Source organism: Gymnodraco acuticeps, unplaced genomic scaffold, assembly GCF_902827175.1.
Source record: "Gymnodraco acuticeps unplaced genomic scaffold, fGymAcu1.1, whole genome shotgun sequence".
In the NCBI taxonomy this organism is placed as follows: Eukaryota; Metazoa; Chordata; class Actinopteri; order Perciformes; family Bathydraconidae; genus Gymnodraco; species Gymnodraco acuticeps.
In genome coordinates, this window is record NW_022990274.1 from 3,602,939 (window position 1) to 3,621,674 (window position 18,736).

General features: G+C 42.8%; 1 protein-coding gene across 1 annotated transcript; it reads left to right on the forward strand.

Moving 5' to 3' along the window:
* Positions 1-1,136: 1,136 nt before the first annotated feature.
* igfbp5b (insulin-like growth factor binding protein 5b) lies at positions 1,137-17,631 on the forward strand. The gene is made up of 4 exons (XM_034221495.1): positions 1,137-1,811; positions 11,501-11,715; positions 11,899-12,018; positions 12,958-17,631. The coding sequence occupies exons 1-4, from the start codon at positions 1,478-1,480 to the stop codon at positions 13,096-13,098; spliced, it is 810 nt and encodes a 269-aa protein (XP_034077386.1). The 5' UTR covers positions 1,137-1,477; the 3' UTR covers positions 13,099-17,631.
* Positions 17,632-18,736: the final 1,105 nt, after the last annotated feature.

The window sequence follows — 18,736 nt, forward strand, 5'->3', positions numbered from 1 at the left end:
GGTTAGACAACATGATGACTTTCAGGGAATGACCGTGTGGCCGTTTATCAAGCCGTGAGTGGACAACTGATACAATTTCCTGACACTGCGCTTTAACTTGAGGAAGAAAAATCTGCCCTGAAAAAGCTGAAGAGACGGGAATAACAGCTCCCATCCAGCGCTGATTTAGAGTGCATATGTGGTGCAAGTTAGAACACACGCTGAAGCAATCAGGCATTATTCTGCATGCAGGCTATAAAATAATAGAGCCCAGTTGCACTTAAGTTGTCAGGCTGCTGCTTCAAATCTCAAAGTTCGTGACATGTTTCTCCCCCCCCTTTCTTTCTCTCTTTCTTCTGGCTCTCTCTGTATATGTGTGAGAGAGAGAGACAGAGAGATACATGTTGGTGGAGTTCCCTTCTCACTACATTTGTAAAACAAATTATGTCCAATGGAAGCAACAGGTGCAGGATTTAAAGGTGACTTATAGCCCTGAGCAGGCATCCCTGTGAGTGTTAACCAAACAAAAAGCATGGAAAGTGTAACAAAAATAAATAATTTGCAAATCCATGTTCCAGCTTTGTAAGAGAGTGATTCAATAATGAATACACATATGGTCATTCCGGTTCTTCTTTTTCTCCAACCATGGATAATGGATAAGGATATTTTTGGGATATTTTCTGATGCAGGCAGGGGCTACTTAGGAGTTCTCTCTTATGCATTTTACCTTTACTTATGTAAAGAACATTTGGGAAATGGTCAAATTATTATAAATTTGAGAAGTAATTATCATTATTTAAGCTGCTTCTCCAGGAGAATAATCCCCCTTGTGTAGAAATAAGCATGTGTTTGACTTGTTGAAAATATAATTGCTTGCAGTGTGACGCACTTGAAAGCTCTACTATGAATAATATGAATCTACAGACAGTGGAAGCCTGCAGATTGGTCTCTATGCTGAGATGTGTTCACGATACTTTTTGTTACTGTTGTCTCTTGCACCTCGGCATCAGTTGAGCCTTCAGGGTGAAAGAGCGATCCTCCTGCTGCTGAAAAAAAGAGCTGGCCGCCTGCCAAAGAAACAAGTGCCTCCCTTCCCTGCTGTTTAGCGTATTCATAGTTAGGGGTTTGGGCTCGGCTGTTTTTATAAAGGCAAGGCAGCGCTTCAGTTGATCAGTCTGCTCAGGAAACTTCTGCTGGAGAAAGTACTGGAGTCCAAATCCTGAAGAGGAGAGAGATTTTGTGCAGAGTATCCCTTCTCCTGCAGAGGACAACACCTTGGAGAAGAAAAAAAAGCACATATTTGACTTTTTTTGCAGGGTGCACTGCAGAGCTTGTAATTAATGTTTTTGAAACAGATAGCAACACTCTTCTTGGATAAAGACTCTTGGCTTTAGCTTTTTTTTTTAAATCGGATTATCTGACAGAGGCATTGTGCTCATTAGTCTACTTTTCCCCCATCCTCTTCGCATTTGAGGTTTTATGCTAAAACTGAAGAACAATGTTTCTTAGTTTCTGTCTCTTGGTGACATTTATCTTGGGGCTGTCCGGGTGCTTGGGCTCATACGTGCCGTGCGAGCCGTGTGACCAGAAGGCGCTGTCCATGTGCCCTCCGGTGCCCGTCGGCTGCCAGCTGGTGAAGGAGCCGGGCTGCGGCTGCTGCCTCACATGCGCCCTGTCTGAGGGGCAGGCGTGCGGCGTGTACACCGGGACGTGCACTCAGGGGCTCCGCTGCCTGCCCAGGAGCGGGGAGGAGAAGCCCCTGCACGCGCTGCTCCACGGCAGGGGAGTGTGCACCAACGAGAAAGGATACAAACCTTCGCACCCGCCCATAGGTAAGAGCGCACCGGACCACCGTCTCCATGCATGCTCCGGATCAACTTGTGCAGCGTAAAAGTGCATCATATTATGGGATACATAATTCCACTATCTAGTTTTTTCATCTTAAAACGTTTGCAGATATTACATTTGTTGTCATGTGGTTCCCTTCTTTCTCCATGCTGTCTGTCAGAGCGCGTGTTTGACAGATGGTTTGAGGTGCCATATGATTAACTTTTATCCATTGATTAAACTGGCTGCAGGAGCTTATTCCGCCTCAGAAAATGCACCTCAGGTTCACCATCAAGCTGTAACCCTGTTGATTTGCTTGTCGGTTATGAATCATCATATTAGAAACACACAAAGTGGATAAATAGTCCGGGTGTGCGCACGGTGTTTGTGGTTAATCTGTTGCGGGCGGCTGCTCGCTCCGCTGCGGGTAAAACGCATGAGGTGTCCCGGCTGATTTGAGCCTTTGGTGCGGGGCGGCGGCTGTCAAACTGCGGTCTACAGAGACCCAGGAGATCGTAGCTGACAATGATCCAGAAAATATTTCCATGTTAAAGCAGAGCCGATCATTACACGCATTTCTCTCAAGAGGTTTGTTATCCTGATGCCAAAAAAAGGTCTAAACACTTAATGAAAAGGTGTGATAGTGTATTTATATAAAGGATATTAAAGGGGAAATTGTTGGAACCCCTAAAGTAGAGCTCATTCTGCTAATTGCCGCCTTTTTAATATCCACTCGTGTAACAAGTGTCTGTCAAACCTCACTATTTTCCATCCCCGCGCCAGAGCGCATTAGGTTTTTTTATATCTTTCATTTCTCGCCTTTCAAATATCATTCGCACCTTGAGACAAGTCTACGGAGGCACGACACGAATAAAGAGTGAGTAGATTGACATCTGAAAGAAAGAGGTGCCTCTGCGTAGTTGAAGCTGAATTCAAATCAGATAGGTCCGCAGGCTACCCTCAGAGTCGGATTACCTCTAAATCTGTATCAAATCAAATCAAGTTTTATTTATATAGCACATTTATAAACGATTTTTGGTCGAGCCAAAGTGCTGTACATATAATAAAAATAGCCTACAGTAGAGACACTTTACAGCAAATACAACAGCACAGATTGTTCAGAATATCAGTATGAGAAAAACGACACCCTCTATACTGTATGCGTGAGAGAGACATGGAGATGTTCAGACAGAAAGAGAGTGGAGGTAGCAGCTTTGAGTGATTTAAGGCATTTCTCAGTGTAGCGGAGAGCTTCACTGTCACTCAGACCTTTAGCAGCTTGTCAACAAGTAGATAAGTAGGTGGTAACCACAAAGGGTTTGGCTACATGCCTCATTCTATAAAATGGGATGCCACTGGGCTCATTTTGGCTGTTGACAGTCATTAGGCCCTTTGCACCCAGTGAGCCGAACACCTCTCCTTGTAATGACATTACAGCACAATGATGTTTGTCTGGGACTGCCATTCTTCCAATTGCTCGGAAAAATACAAATGGGAGCTAGCAAAGCTAAAATAACTGATCATTCCCAGTTGTGTGTGTGTGTGCGTGTGTTTGCGTGCTCGGGCGGGGCTGTGGTGTGTATTGTGTGTGATTGAATGATGACACCTCGGGCAGTTTTGTCTCACTCCTGCTTTGCACACACACACACACACACACACACACACACACACACACACACACACACACACACACACACACACACACACACACACACACACACACACACACACACACACACACACACACACACACACACACACACACACACACACACACATCATCTGACTTCTTTGTTGGCCCTCAGAGGTAATCAGAGCATCTTTTCCTGCCTCTGGCGCTGCATTCATTGCATGGGCGCTCAGTCACAACGCAGTGATTCAGCAGAATGCCTCTGGCCCTCTCTGTCTTCCCTCTAGGGCCTTCTGTCAAGCAGCTCCGCCCGACGGGTACTGGTGAGGTGAGCTTCTGGTTTCCTGTGGTGTGGGGTTGCAGCTGTCTCTGTGTGCTTTACCAGCTGAGCAAAGCCAAACACAGGGAGGAGGAGCTCAAATGTCGCAGCCTACTAAATATTGACTGGGGCAGCCAAACAATGGGAGAGAGGAATATTTGCTATCCTACAGCCCCAACCCCCCTCCCTTCTTCACTTGTAAGAAAAAAGAGCCCAGGCCATTTCTCTGTATCCCAGAAGTGCATTAATTCACGTTTTGCTCTTGGACTATGAGCCCAGGGGTTGCTTAGATTGTAAGGCTGTGGGGGCACTCAAACTTTGTTAGCCCCCTTCGGGTGAATCAGACCCGGGAAAGCTTGCCAACAGATATGACTTCATAGCAGCAGGCCCCTCGTCCTTCAAGCTTCTGAAAGGGTCCTATGTTTTAACGGATTGCTCTGTGCCAAGAAACAAAAGATGATTAGGGAGTGCATGGTTCCAATTCAAGAATACTCCACACATACGGGCAGAAATACTATGCCCCTTATTAGCATTGCAACCGGAAACCTGGTGCCTTAACTGACAGCTGTAATATTTTACATTTGTCTTGGCTCTTTACATGTGCATTTTAAACTTGTTGCCAGACAGTTTTCAGACACATTTCCATTGGTATTTACAATCAATCGAGTACATCAAGCGACTGCATACTTTTCAAGAGAACTCTACATATGTATGGCCACACTGCCTTGTCATATCTAAGCAGCATACAGAATCGCTTGTCATCACTTTAGTTTAGAAAGCTCTTTAACATTTAGAACCACCATCTGCTTTTTCCATGTCTGCAGCCTCACCGACGACGCAGCTGGTTATTGCGTCGCAGCCGAGAAACCGAAGCCATTGGTAAAACGCTGATATTCTCCGACCGTACACTCGGGCTAATGACAACCAGCCACCGTGTTCCGACCCCTGTGGACGTTGCGTGCTCATACAGACATGCCACATTAGATATAGCCAGGTCACGTGTGGCCCCAGCTGCCCGACAGCTTCATGACAGGCTCATGCGAAAGGAAAGACTGTATGTGGCTTTCCATCCGTCTCACCTTGAACATCTGAGATAGCGCAGTGAAAGCTTAGCATGATGCAACTGATCTGTTGCAGGTGCTTGGGAGAATTATTAGAAAGGTCACTTTGTCGAGGACTTCAAGATAGAAAAGAAGCATGCAATTGGTGGAAAATGCGACGCCAAGAAAATAAAGAGGACCTGGTTCCTTAGATGTGACATTGATACCATTGTATAACTGCTTTTGTCTGCACATAGCATTAGGTGCATGGCCATAGGGTGTACAGCAGTAGAGCTGTCGCTGGCAAACACATAACCTTTTTGGCACACTTGCCTGATTTCTCCCTGTAAAACTTTACAGTGGTATTTGTACAGCTTATTGGTCACTGACACCTAGCCTGCTGGTGGAACCAGCTGTGGAAGAAATCAGCACTCACTGTAGTCTTTCTACGCTATAGAAGCATGTGATTCAATAAGCACAGGGATGGCCTCATGCTGGGCTCACGTGTTAACCTGACCTGAGTACTGTAACCCTGCAACCAACACCTTAAGGGCTGTTCTACAAAACTAGTTCCAAAAGCCAGGCTTTCTTTGCCTTAGCTAGCTCGGAGATATTGGGAGCTAGGATCGTTGGTTCTTCGATCCTGATTGCTGCCTACTTTCGATTTAAAACAATAAAGTCATTATTTTACCACTTGATTGTCCCTCATTGCCTATCGTTCATTTCTAACGTGCTAACGCATATTCTTCAGCACTTATACTTTAAACAATGTATCAATAGACTAATCCCTGCAAACCAGGACTACACTGATGACTGTTCATCTGGGTACAAACATCTAATCAGAAGGCATGGGGATGACGGGTGCATTATCATTATCGAAAGACTCCAGGTTCCATTTCAGCATCAACCACATGTCCAGAGTATCTCAAGGTCAGAGCTTGGTCCGATGCTTGCTACTAATTGATTCATGATTCATTCACAATTTTGCCAACTTTGAAGCCATAGTCTCCCTTCGCATAGCAAACAGCACCACAAGCGTACAAAACTTTAAATCAAGCATTCTCTTGTTTAGCTTGCCAGATCTTTCTCATCTAAGTGCCCAGAGTGACCCCTAGAAACCATCCGTTTGCCAAAGTCTAAAGATGGCAAACATGCTCTTGGTCATTAGCATGCACGCTTGAGAAGAACTTTGTAGAAACCAGGCCAGGCCGGGCGTCAGTTGTTGAAAAGAGAACAGTTGTTTCCTGGACTTTAATCTAGGTCTACTCAGATGGCACAGATTCATCAAGCCATATCCAACACTGTTGGTATGAAGGGCAACCGTGGTACAAAACTAAAAGTCTCCATATTGAGGCAAGGCAGGATTGAAGGCAAGACCTAAAAGTTCTTGTTCTTGTCTATTACAACCAGAAGTTCTAAACTCTCGCCAAAATATATTTGTTATGCCACTGGAGGGATAGAACATGGTTGCACCCAGCAATTGTGTTGTGGTGAAGTTGACCCAAAAAGAGGTTGTGTCCATCCATGTTACTTAAAAAAAAAAGAAAAGACATTGCTAGGAATGTACAGTAGAATAAATATGCACCTCTCCCTGATTATGTGATTTTCACATGACCGGGTTGCAACATGAACCAAGCTTTTATCAGCGGAAGCTGTAAATCAAATCAAGTTTTATTTATATAGCACATTTATAAACGATTTTTGCTCGAGCCAAAGTGCTGTACATATAATAAAAATAGCCTACAGTAGAGACACTTTACAGCAAATACAACAGCACAGATTGTTCAGAATATCAGTATGAGAAAAACGACACCCTCTATCCTTAGACCCTCACATCGTACAAGGAAAAACTTCCAGAGAAAACCCACAGTTTAAAGGGAAAAATGGGAGAAACCTCAGGGAGAGCAACAGAGGAGGGATCCCTCTCCCAGGACGGACAGACGTGCAATAGATGCCGTGTGTAAATCGAAGAGATAATACATTTTACAGCATATAGACCGAATGTTAGGAAATGCATGTGTCTGTAATAAGAAGATGAATCCACGAGGATGTCAGCTACAATCCTGTGGAAGCCATCAGGGAAGCAGCATGACGAGACCCAGGCAGGACCGCAGAGACAGGTTCAGCCACGACCCGAAGTCCACGACTTAATCCAGAACTCGGGATAGAGGATCCAAGACACAGGACTACAGCAACAGGATCAGCCTCGACTCCAGATCCCGGCGTAGATATAGATACAAAACAAGAAAAAAGATTTGGCTGGGTTAATCGGAACAAGAGAATACACAGACACAGACAGAGAGGGAAAAGGTCATTGGATAAAAGTTATTCTTGATAACCCTCTAGAAAGATCTCATGAACTTCCCCACTCAATCTATCAAGACCCGAGCAGTTCTATTAGATATAGGATAAGAAACAGAGATAGGGAGCACAACAACCTCTTCGTCAGATGCACTCCCCCGCTTATCTAAGCGACTCTGTATCCTGTTACCCTCTACAAGGCCATAGACCAGCAGAGGGAAAATGGGGAGTGGGTAAGGGTAAGGGTAAACAGGTCAGAAAGTTTGCTTACCTACATCAGCATTTCCCTCTTGGAAAGATTTTGCATCCTCTCATAAGTCCTGTTTTGTGATTTACAATCCTTGAATTCTTCTTGTTGCTATTTATACCGTGCATTCAGAAAAGCAGCAAACTTTTTGATTGCAACAAACATATTATGTGTGCACAATACCATGGGAAGAGTTATTTCCTGCATTTTTTAGAAGCTGCCGGAGACCACGCACTGGGTCCAACAACTGAGATTCCATGGCAACAAAAGTACATGAGGGTCAAAAACATAAGTCCCTTGCAGTCGGGGGTGATCAAAGATGCAACTCATGGACACAGCATTTGATGAAGCCCATAATTTCCTACATCTCCAATTGGTTTGGAATAGTCTGTCTTCTCATGTAACCAGGCTTTGTGCACTGTTGTCAGATGTGCACAGGGTGTATCTTATCTGTCATGAAAATGCAACTGGCCACTCCAGAATTGTTACTGACCTTGTCATTGTATCTGCAAATTATTCTGCTACTGAAGAGTTTTAGCAAAAGTTACTTTTACCCCATGTTTCAAAAGCCTCTATGACCTATATTCCTTTGGTCATTGGGACTTCACTTTTGTGCAGCTGTTAATGCATCCTCTGTGACTTGCACAACTCTTCTGGTTTGTTCACACCTCCCTTTCTGCTCTAGAAACTGCAGGGCTATCAGGCCATGACCTTGCTTTCAAATATTAAGTAGCGGAGGCTGTCTGAGGCGGAAGGATGGTTTACTCATGCTTCAAGTGACACAGGCCCACAGGCTCATTTGTTCCTACATGATCTTGTCTTACCCCCTGTTGAGATTAATCGGCACATCTATTCAACCGTCTCTTACGTCTTGTAAAGATGTAATATCAGATGCAAGCGCACTTAATCAAAGGCAGGGTATAACAGTGTTGTAATGGTTGGACCTCAAACGAAAGGTGGGATAATCTATTGTCTGGTAATGCTTTTTTTGCTGTATTGTTAGGATATGGAGGAGAGGAAAATCTAAAGACGAGGTAACTTATCTTTCATGCCTGGACTGTTGCCGGTAAGAAACTTGGGATACTCATGAAGCATAATTGTGTGCAGATGTTAATTTTTAAACAGAGAAGTATCAGGTGCACCTCCTTTGGCTACTCTGCTCCTCTCGTCCTCGTGAAATGTTTAGCCTGAGCAGAGAGGGGAGAGAGATAGCAGCTCAGCTTTGGGCTCAGCTGAATGGCAGAGCTGCACATGACTCGGCTCACTTGGCTCCTGTCCAGCGTCTTGGCTGAGTTTCAGGAGTTAAACACAGACCCTCTAAGCCTCCTTTACAAGCTGGGTACCCTGAGCATGGAAAAACTGAGTTTTTGTGGCTGCGCCGGAGAGCCTACTTCAGAAAAGATGAATTTGGTGATTTTATGAGTGTAGGAGAAAAAAAGTCAAACACCATTGTCTTCAGAAAAGCTGCTTTGTTTTTAAAGATCGAGACAAAAACTATTTTTCTGTCCTTACACCATTCTAAAAGTGAGTGACTTATAATATGATAGAGAAATAGATAGGTACAGATATTATTAATCCCAAATTGGGAAATTGTTTTGTCAGAGGAGCATTTTGACAGTTAATGTACAAGAATTACAGAAAGGTCTTAAAAAAAACTAACAAAAGAAACTCATATATTCAGAAGACTATCTAAACACTATAAAATATACAGATTATAAGAATACTCTCGAATCTACTCAACATATAAAAATAGTGTACTTTATACATAAGAAAATAGTTTTTTAATTAAAAGTAAAATATATCCTGTGAGGTAAGGTGGATAAAACTGATGTGGCATGGCTGGACCTTTATTAGTCTGGCCATTTATATGCTCAAATTAGATTACAAATGAAGCAAGAATGCATGTAAAAAAATAACGCGCACATATTTTTCAACAGCCAAATATGTGGCATTTTAATCAAGCAGTTATTGGACTGGGCGGCTGAAATGAAGTCTTTTTCCGCAGTGGTCACAGCCCCGGCGTGCATCGGAATGCTTGTTTGACGTATTTATTTATAGCGAGTAATAGCCTCGTAGTCTGAGCGGGGGAGACACAAAGACATATCTAAACACAAACCAAGGCTTGCCAAGTCATGAGTTGTGCGATTAATTTCAAAGAGACGGCAGTTCAGCGCAGAAGCCAAAGACCCAATTCTGGTAATCACCCTGCCCCCCCTCTTCCCCTCCCACAGACTCCAGACGCTCATGCTGTGTCAGGCTCTTTGAACATCAGTTTCACGGAGCCCGTGTCCTTGTTACGTCTCAGTGCCTTTCTCTATGGTGGCTGTGTACTAACAGGCCAGTCAGCAAAGTAATGGCAACAATCTTATTACCCGTGTTTCTCTTTCTCGTCCGTATACAAGTATGTCTCTCAGCAGCAGTTGGCCTATAGTCAGTAGCCAACATTCCTCTCTGGTTCAGTGCGTCTGGCCGTGTGCACCACGGCGGGTTTCCTTGTCAGATAAAAATAACCAGGGTCATCCACTGGCACCGTGGCTTCAGCCAGTTGGGGCCTGGCAGAGTCCCCACAATAACTCTGTACTTATGGTACAGCTAAGCCAAGGGGGGGGGGAGCTCAGGGCTTCTTTCTGTGCCCTCAAAGAACCTCTGGCTGGGGGTCCAAGATTAAGAGGCTGAGCCCCAAACATAGGAGTAGGGGGGGGGGGGGGGCTGCTATGTTAAGGATAAAGGACCTAAACCTGTGAACATCCTATCAAGAGACTATAGTGCCCCCTGGGGGAGCTGATATTACGTCTAAGAGGCGCATAAAATGGGACAGAAATGTGAAAGCATTTATATGAGTCCACGGAGCAACTGGATTTTCCTCAGCTTGACATTTGAATCAGTGTAATGTGGGCCACGTCGCTGCAAAGTTACGACACTCCGAGGCCTAAGTCCCTGTTGCAGTGTTCCAGATAACGTGTTAGCAAATCTTCTAGATACTCCAATGCAACATATGATGCAGTTTTCCAAAGTTGACATGTCATTACATTACATGTCATTTGTTAGACACTTTTATCCAAAGCGACTTACATACATTCAGTTCTGTGGACAATCCCCACAGGAGCAATTTGGGGTGAAGTGTCTTGCCCAGGGACACATCGACATGCTGACTGCAGTGGGACTCGAACATGCTATCCCCTGATTCGAAGTCCAGCACACTAGCCACTGAGCAACAACCTCATAGTTGTAGAGATATGTATGCTTACAAATATTTGGTATATCTGTGTTTATGTGCGACCTTAACTGACTTTAAGACCAAAAGGAAATCTCTGTTTTTATGGATGCAGACCAGCGCTGAGTGGTCTTACATGGAGGGAAGTTTTGCATGACTTTTCAAATGTTTTAAGAGGTAGAGTAAGGAGATTGGGAGGTAAAACTCCTGCGTGAGCTGTAGGAGTTCATCAGATGTCAATATCCCCTCCTCTATAAACAAATGGCAAGCAACAGTTGGTGGCACAGACCCTGGGAAAAGCACCAGAGATTTATGGTTGAGGACCAACTAGCTGCAGAACCTTTTCTAAATTATGCAGATAGCATTTTTTTTAAGTGACTGTTAAACATTGTAAACATAAATCCTACATCAACATTCTACTGGTTCCTCGTAATACTTAATTACAGGTCTATGATGACTATAATTAGTTAGGACATTACCCTTTCCAGAGACATTTTTCATTCCTGAATTTTATGTTCTTGTTCAAATAAAATTGTAAGACTTGTTTCATCATGAAATAATGACGCTAGGGATTAAATAAACGAACACAGGGGAAATTCCCAGCAAAGTGGGGAACAGCTCTATTTTAAATATAGATTTAAGGGTCTAAACGGGGAGTTTGGTGTTAACCATTTGCATGGCTCTAGTCAATTACAAACTTACATTTAGTCAATGTTGTGTTTACAGCTTATGGAGATTAACGTGAGGCAGTTTTATTAAACCCATTCAAACCCCTTTTTAATTTCCAAAAGAGGGCAGGCATAACAAGCCAGCCAGTGGGAAACACTTTTCATATTATGTGTTATACACATATTAACGCAAATGCATTAATGTAAAGCTGAAGCTTGGTTGTGGGTTTAAAACTGTGACATTAATTGACCGTTTTTTATTTGCTCCGCTGCAGATCGTGAGTCTCGGGAGCATGAGGACACCATTACCACAGAGATTACAGAGGAGCTGCATTCTGCTAAAGTGCCACTCCTTCCCAAAGACATTGTGAACAGCAAAAAAGTCCTCGCGCTGCGCAAGGAGCAGAGGAGGAAGCTCGGCAAGCAGCGCTCCATTGGCTCCCCCATGGACTACTCCCCTCTGCCCATTGACAAGCATGAGCCTGAATTTGTACGTTTTCATTGTCAGTTTGAGCCTTTATCATAATGGTGTAGGTTGAACTACTTTGCAGACTCCTAATAGTAGTATGAATAGTAGTAGTTCAAGTGTTTTTAATTTGAGTTTTGAATTACTAAGGGTTTGTTTCATCCCCTTTGCTCACTATTTGTAACCCAAATCTGTCTTTCCTCAAAGGGTCCATGCCGGAGAAAACTGGATGGGATCATTCAGGGAATGAAGGACACTTCTCGTGTAATGGCCCTGTCTTTGTACCTTCCCAACTGTGACAGAAAAGGTTTCTTCAAGCGCAAGCAGGTGGGTTTGCTTCAGAAAAGTCTTTACAATTAGAAGGCTTTCCAAAATCGATATTTGTGTTTACAAACATTGTTGTCTTTTTTTTCACCCTCTTTCCAAGTACTTTACCTAAAAGGTCACACCAGCATTTAAAAAAATGTTCAGTTAGTTTGCTTGCATTGGCAAGCAAAATAAATTAGCTAAATTGTTTGTTGTGAACTGTTGGTCATTGACCTGTCAAGAAACCAGTCAAGGAGCTTCTTACCTTGTTAGCTGGCTGATAGTTTGCTAGCAAGCTAGATTTAAAGAGCTTTTGTGGCCGCCATTGTGACTAACTAGTGCAAACATGTTGGTAAGCTGGCTAGCATGTTAAGCATTAGCCTGTTAGGTACAAACGTTTAAAAACTAGCAATTCAGGAAGTAACTAAAGCCACATTTCCACTGCATGATATGACTTAGCTTAACTTAACTCCACTAGCTATTACGTGGTTCACCATAAGCAAAAGTTGTGTATACTCCCTATTACTTCTTTGCTACCATCTCAGTCCAGTCTCCAAGCAAGCTTTGTGGATGCCAGATGGTGAAGTTTAAAGACTGCAGACCACCAAGTCAAACTTCACTGGCTCAACCAGGGCCAAAACTCGCCAGTTCTGAATAGCCAAGTTACCATCAATAGTGATTGGATTGAAGATCTATTAAAGGACGTTTTCATGGAACATAGCTATAGCAGGAGTAGCAATAGCAATAAGGACATAATCCCCTATAGAAAAAAGGACCTGGCACAAAAAGTGAGTTGAGTCGAGCGAAGCAAAAACCATTCAGTGGAAACGCCATATATGCTACCAAGCTACTAGCATAGATGTGCAAATAAACTTTGCTGCACCATTTTCTAGATCTTTACCCTTTGCAACATTTTCACCTCACTACATCACAACTATAATTTTGTTTTCTGTCCCACAGTGCAAGCCATCCCGCGGACGCAAACGAGGCATCTGCTGGTGTGTGGACAAGTACGGCGTTCAGCTCCCCGGCACAGACTACAGCGGCGGAGACATTCAATGTAAAGACCTGGAGAACAGCAACAACAACAACAACGAGTGAAAAGGGGAGGACCACCCTTGACCCCCACCCCCCCCGAACCCTAACCACCACGTGACCCAGGGCCCACGCCTCCCCTCTGTATCACATCTGTATGCTCCGCCCTCCATTCACATCAAGATTTTTTCAAGTTGAAAAAAAAAAAGGAAGAAAAAAATCCAAACGAAAGAACAGGCTGAAAAAAAGACACCTGTATTTGTTTTCTTTTATATATTTGTGTTGACCAAGTACTCTTCTCTGAATGAGCGGAACAGTCCCAGAAGATTTACTCGATCCCTTGAATCTTGCCCATGGGACCCCTTTGTCTGAGGCGGGTCCCCTGGTTGCAGATCAATGAAAATATATGCACATTACAGAAATATTTGTATGGAAGCTGGGGGTTTCAATACTTGTATGATGTAAAATTATCGCAAAATCATTGTGAAGAAAAAAATGTATCAGGCACATTGGTTGAAAACAGATCAGTTTTAGGTTGTGCAACATGATGCCACTGTGGAACTGAAAATTGGCAGAGTAATTGGGTTTTATTTGAAAAGGAACAAATAATAGATAGGGATATGCTGTAACAGTTGACTCTATCTGGGTATGTGGTTTTGTCAGAGCACTTATGAATAGGGGAACCTGCTTAGATATGTGTAACTTCACAAAATGATGCGTGCATGAATGCGTGGATGTGTACAGTGCGTGCGTGTGGTATGTATCCGCCTGTGTTGGTGAATGATGGAGTGAGCCTACTATGAAAAGAAAGTCCTTTTTTTTCTTTCTCTTTTGTTTGATTTTGTCACAACAAGTATTGCTAGCGCTTGAAGTGGTCTCGGGGCTGGCCTTCTCTTTAACCGATGTAAAGTTTGTCTCGGGGACAGTGATTGGTGGAAACAAAAGAGTAAAGCAGATGGTCACAGATGAACCTATGTTAAGTGGCTCTTCGACAATGTAGCTAGCCTGATATGCCAACTGTGCCTATTGAAACAGACACTGCCATGCAGGGCGACACAGAGCTCAGAGTCGGGCCAGTTGCTTCTCTGATCCAGTTTTGTGAAGTGTAGTTTTGTATGGTTTTTGTTTGTGCTGTTTTCTTTGCCTTCACTTTTGAGCCATGTTCCTTATCAAGTGGTTTCCTCTCAGTACTGCTTCTACAGTGTAACCATGGTGTATTACTTTTAAATATAGTTATTGAATGTTGTTTTTTTTCCTGTAGAAACATAGTATGACAACAATGTAATTGTGCTTGGAACAAAAAATATTTTAGCCTGTAAAGAATTTGAATAGGTCCTTGTAGCCTTGTCAGGAGAATGACCCAGAGTCTTTAGACTACAGGGCGGTCAAACAAGCTAACACTCTGCAACCCTTTGCTAACATGCTTCCATGCTAAGGCTATATATCTAAAGGGAGCATGATTTAAGTAGAAAGGTTACAGGTTATAACAGGGTCATTAAGTAGAGTTGTTCTCTCTCTGTGTGCAAGTCACAGTGCCTTCCTTCATGCAAATACATTTAAATAGTGACGTGAAAGTGACATGGATATCAAACGGGGCAATTTCCTCTTTAGGACAGCCAGCCTGTGCCAGGGCTGATACAGCGATCAAGAGGTCTAGGTTTTAGTTCTGGTTAGAAGAAGAACAATGAATGTCCTGTAAATGGCGTCAGCAACACATAGCAAATCCATTAGTAATCTTTGTACCTCGGGGCAATTCTGGATAAGAATGATGTTTGGGGAGATGCTGTGTTAGCACACTCAGTTAGCCTCCCTTAACTCTTTCTTTGACAACCAATAAGCTATGATTCTTGCTTTTTTCATGTAAATGCCAATGTATATGATTGCCAGAGAGGGGAAGCCAATGGATGTTGAATCAAGTATTTCAGAAATGCTATGTACATCCTCAATGGCTTCCGGTTGTGAATATTTTATCAAGGTTCTTTGCCCCACTTCCAACACCAAATCCCCACTACCACTTTCGAAAAAAGAAAAAAAAAGCAGCTTGCACTTATTTCAGTTACTCATTATTGATATTTACACACAACGACGTCCTTAGATGTGGTATCATGAAGTTGGTGGAACGGAAAAAAAGTAATACAAAAATCAGCCACAAAAGCTAAATGTTGGGTTATCTTGTGCTTACCTTTTAAAGGTGGAGCTTCGAGGTGATTTTTGTCGACAGGGGCTGTGCAGCCCATGCCTGGGACCTCCAATACAGCAACATCCTTTAGGGAAAATAGATTTAAAGTAACACGCAGCTAGAGATGTTCTCATGGCCAATTGCACAGAGAGTTGAGATAAAAGAGACGGAGGGGAAAGGGAAGAAGAAGAGTGTGCGCCATGGGCCTAGCCACTTCCCCAATATGGGGTCACCAATTGCATGACATTAGAAACAGTTAGCAGGACAGTTGACAGGAACCACGGAGATCTGGGGAATACAATACTTTAACTAGGAAATATCTGGGACCATTCACTGTCCGGATCAATCATCTGTGTGAATACTTCAATGTTCCATGTGTTTCTTTAATCTGTTGTTTGGATTGCAGGTGGAGGTTCAGGCTTAAAAAAGTATAATAATGACTTCCTGTTCCCCACGCCTGTTTGCGAGTAGTGACTTCCTCAGGTTTCTCCTACTTGGTTTAAACTCATATTTCATACTTTTGTAGTACAGTAACAACAATACAAAACAACTTTTTTCTGAGTACATAACGCTTTCTGGATGTAATGGGTCAATACAATTGGTTTTCATAATTTGGTGATCACTGGCTTGTGAAACGGACCCATCGGTGGCAGGAGGACAGTGGGAAATAAAAATGGTCAGTATTTGGAACTACATAAAACGAATAAGAAAAAAAAAAGAGGAAAAATCTCAAATTATTAAAGTGAATATCACTGTGTAATATTTATTCAACTTGTAATTTATGTACTCTTTTAACCTTTGTCTTTGTTATGACAAAGCATTTATTTAAATAAAGTTATGTATTCATTTAAGAACTCTGGTGAGGTTTCTTATTTCTGTTGGTGGCTTTTTTTCAAGACGGGCCACTGAAATGGCTTGAAAAGTACAGTTTGGAGTACAATTATCCTGCTAGTAAGCACTGACTAATCTCTGAGGCACGAGCTGATAAACCTCTTAGACATACGTCTGAGACACCCAGGCTAGCCCACAAGGATCTCATGCAGCATGCAGGATATGACTTTATAAAGCCTCGCCCGAGGGCAAGTCACCTGGTTTTCAACACCATAGTCAGAAAAGATTGCACAGGAACAAGGAAGTCATTTAACATGAGTTTGAACTTCAAGGGGGGGGGATAACATCTACTTGGACCAGCTCACTATTCAAATGACTAGGAAGAAGGGATTTGTAGCCCTGGGGTTAATTCATCATGTTATGGAAAACCTTTATTACAACTTAAAGGCAGAATGGACTCCTCTGAGGCACGTCCATTCATAAAGACATGCACTAAAGCCTAAAGTGAATACATAGACACAAGGTGTGGAGGCAGAAAAGCTGTAGAATGTCTGGTAACATAGCTATTGATGATATGGTCAGGCTAAGGTAAACTCACTCACAAAGCCATATGTTTGCAACAGTGCATTAAGGCCATTGTAGGCTTGGAGAAGAATAATTGCAGATCTGGGGGAAGGGTTTCATATTTTTATAAAAATCTCACACATTTTAGAGAAAACAATGGTGGTGAAGTGTGTCTCCTTGAGAGAAATACACAAATGTTATGACATTGATATCAGAAAAGTTGTCGTTTTTACTTATTTTAATCTATGAAAATATACAAGTTATAAGAATTGAATTTAGACTCTGAAAGTTATCCCCCGACCTTTGTTTCTTTAAAAAAGCACCAACAAATGTATTACTCTATATATCTTTTTAAAATATTGTCCAAATATCCATTTAAAAACATGTTGCATGTAATGTACAATATACACAAATGATATCTATTTTAAATTCCTTCAGCATGCATAGACACTCTAACCCTAAGGATAACATTTGGAAGGGATCTAGGAATCTTTGTGTGCATCTCCACAGGGGGATGTCAGGTCATTTTTCATTCCCGTATGGATTCCAGGAAGTGACAGAGTTGGACTTTTCTTTTTGGGGGGCCACTAAAGTCTTTCCCTGGGGAGCTCAGGACTTTGACCAACTCCAGATGTGGGTGAGTGCAGCGGGCATGAAAGGGTGGAGGGCCCGGCAGACCCTGAGCAGCGAGCAGATCAAGGCTGCCGTAAAGGTTGTTGTGGTGTGCGTACATGCAGAAGGGAGGGCACAGACTTTGACTTCGGGGGAGGAGGAAACATGTGTAGAAGATTTGATTTGCGAGGCAGTGAACATGACAATTACTATTTGCCTTCAAAGAAACTGACAACTGCACTTAGGACTTCAAAGCATTTATGCCCCTTTTATTACATAATTAGGCCAACAACGTCGAATGGCTCCATCTGACATCGACGTGTTTGCGCCATGCGGACCTTAACTTTTCTCTCCCCTCAGATTGTCTGTAAATATGTGAATAAACAAATGCTCAGTCTGTAAAATCACATGCATCAGATTTGTAGATTGTTTCATTTGCTTGTGCATCGTTTTGCCCGTGGCCCATATATATATATAACAATGCGTTTCAAGACATCAGTGTACAAATGGCATGCAGATGTTTACACTGCATAATTGGGATCTTTGTAAATCATTGCTTGTGTTTTATACTATCTCTTACAGGGGTAATGGTTGCTCATTTCATCACTGGGATGGAGATGAAAGGAGATTCGAATGTACAGCGCTCCGGAGTAAATCACATGACTTAGCGCTGGAATCCTCCGATGCCGGTGGTAGTAGACGGCAGACAAGTGGCTGCTAGTTTTCATCCAAGCCCTTTCATCAAAGATGGACTTAGACCCGGATCCCAAATGGAGGGTTCTTCAGCATGGATCGGATGTGACTGTGAGAACCACAACTGCATGTTAAGTAAACCAACCTGGAGATTAAGATTTGACATTCTCAGTGGCGTTTTTATATGTACAAAAGTGGTGTGGCACGAACAACTTAGATGTGTATATATCCATGGTTCCGATAGAGAGAGGGGGGGGGGGGAAATTAATGAAGTTGACGATCTACTTCAGCTTTGGTAAAATGAACTTACCAAAGCTGAAGTAGATGGTCAACTTCATTCATTTTCTTTCCGTTTTACTGATTTTAATCGCTATACACGCTGCTCTCTCTCATCTCCTCTTCACTTCTGGGTGAAAACTACACTTTTCGCGTCACACGTACTTACAGCCAATCAGCTCTCTGAATTATGTAGTGGTGCACGATAATTATCGGCCCGATAATTATCGGTCCGATATTAGGAATTATGACGTCATCCCGATAAACCCGATACAAGTATTAATAGCCCCGATAATATACAATATATTTTTTGGGTAAAAAAAAAGAAAAAATACTGCGGTGTGGGTGGATTGGGATGAGGGGCGCTTGTTTTTCCCTCGGCTCCTCCCGTTTTGCCAGTACTGTGGTATTAGTGGTTTAGGAAGAAGGGAGTTTTTCACAAATCCAGCGCTCCCTAACTCATGCCTGGCTGTGACGTAAATGGTGTGCGGCCGTGAAGCCAGGACAGTAAACAAACATGTCGTCGGTAGTATGGGACTATTTCAAAGT

What these genes read in the sequence shown, in the direction of transcription:
- igfbp5b (XM_034221495.1), top strand. Translation starts at nt 1,478, where the DNA reads ATGTTTCTTAGTTTCTGTCTCTTGGTGACATTTATCTTGGGGCTGTCC. An exon ending in ACAAGCATGAGCCTGAATTT is followed by an intron (nt 11,716 to 11,898) that starts GTACGTTTTCAT and finishes CTTTCCTCAAAG; the next exon opens with GGTCCATGCCGGAGAAAACT. An exon ending in GTTTCTTCAAGCGCAAGCAG is followed by an intron (nt 12,019 to 12,957) that starts GTGGGTTTGCTT and finishes TCTGTCCCACAG; the next exon opens with TGCAAGCCATCCCGCGGACG.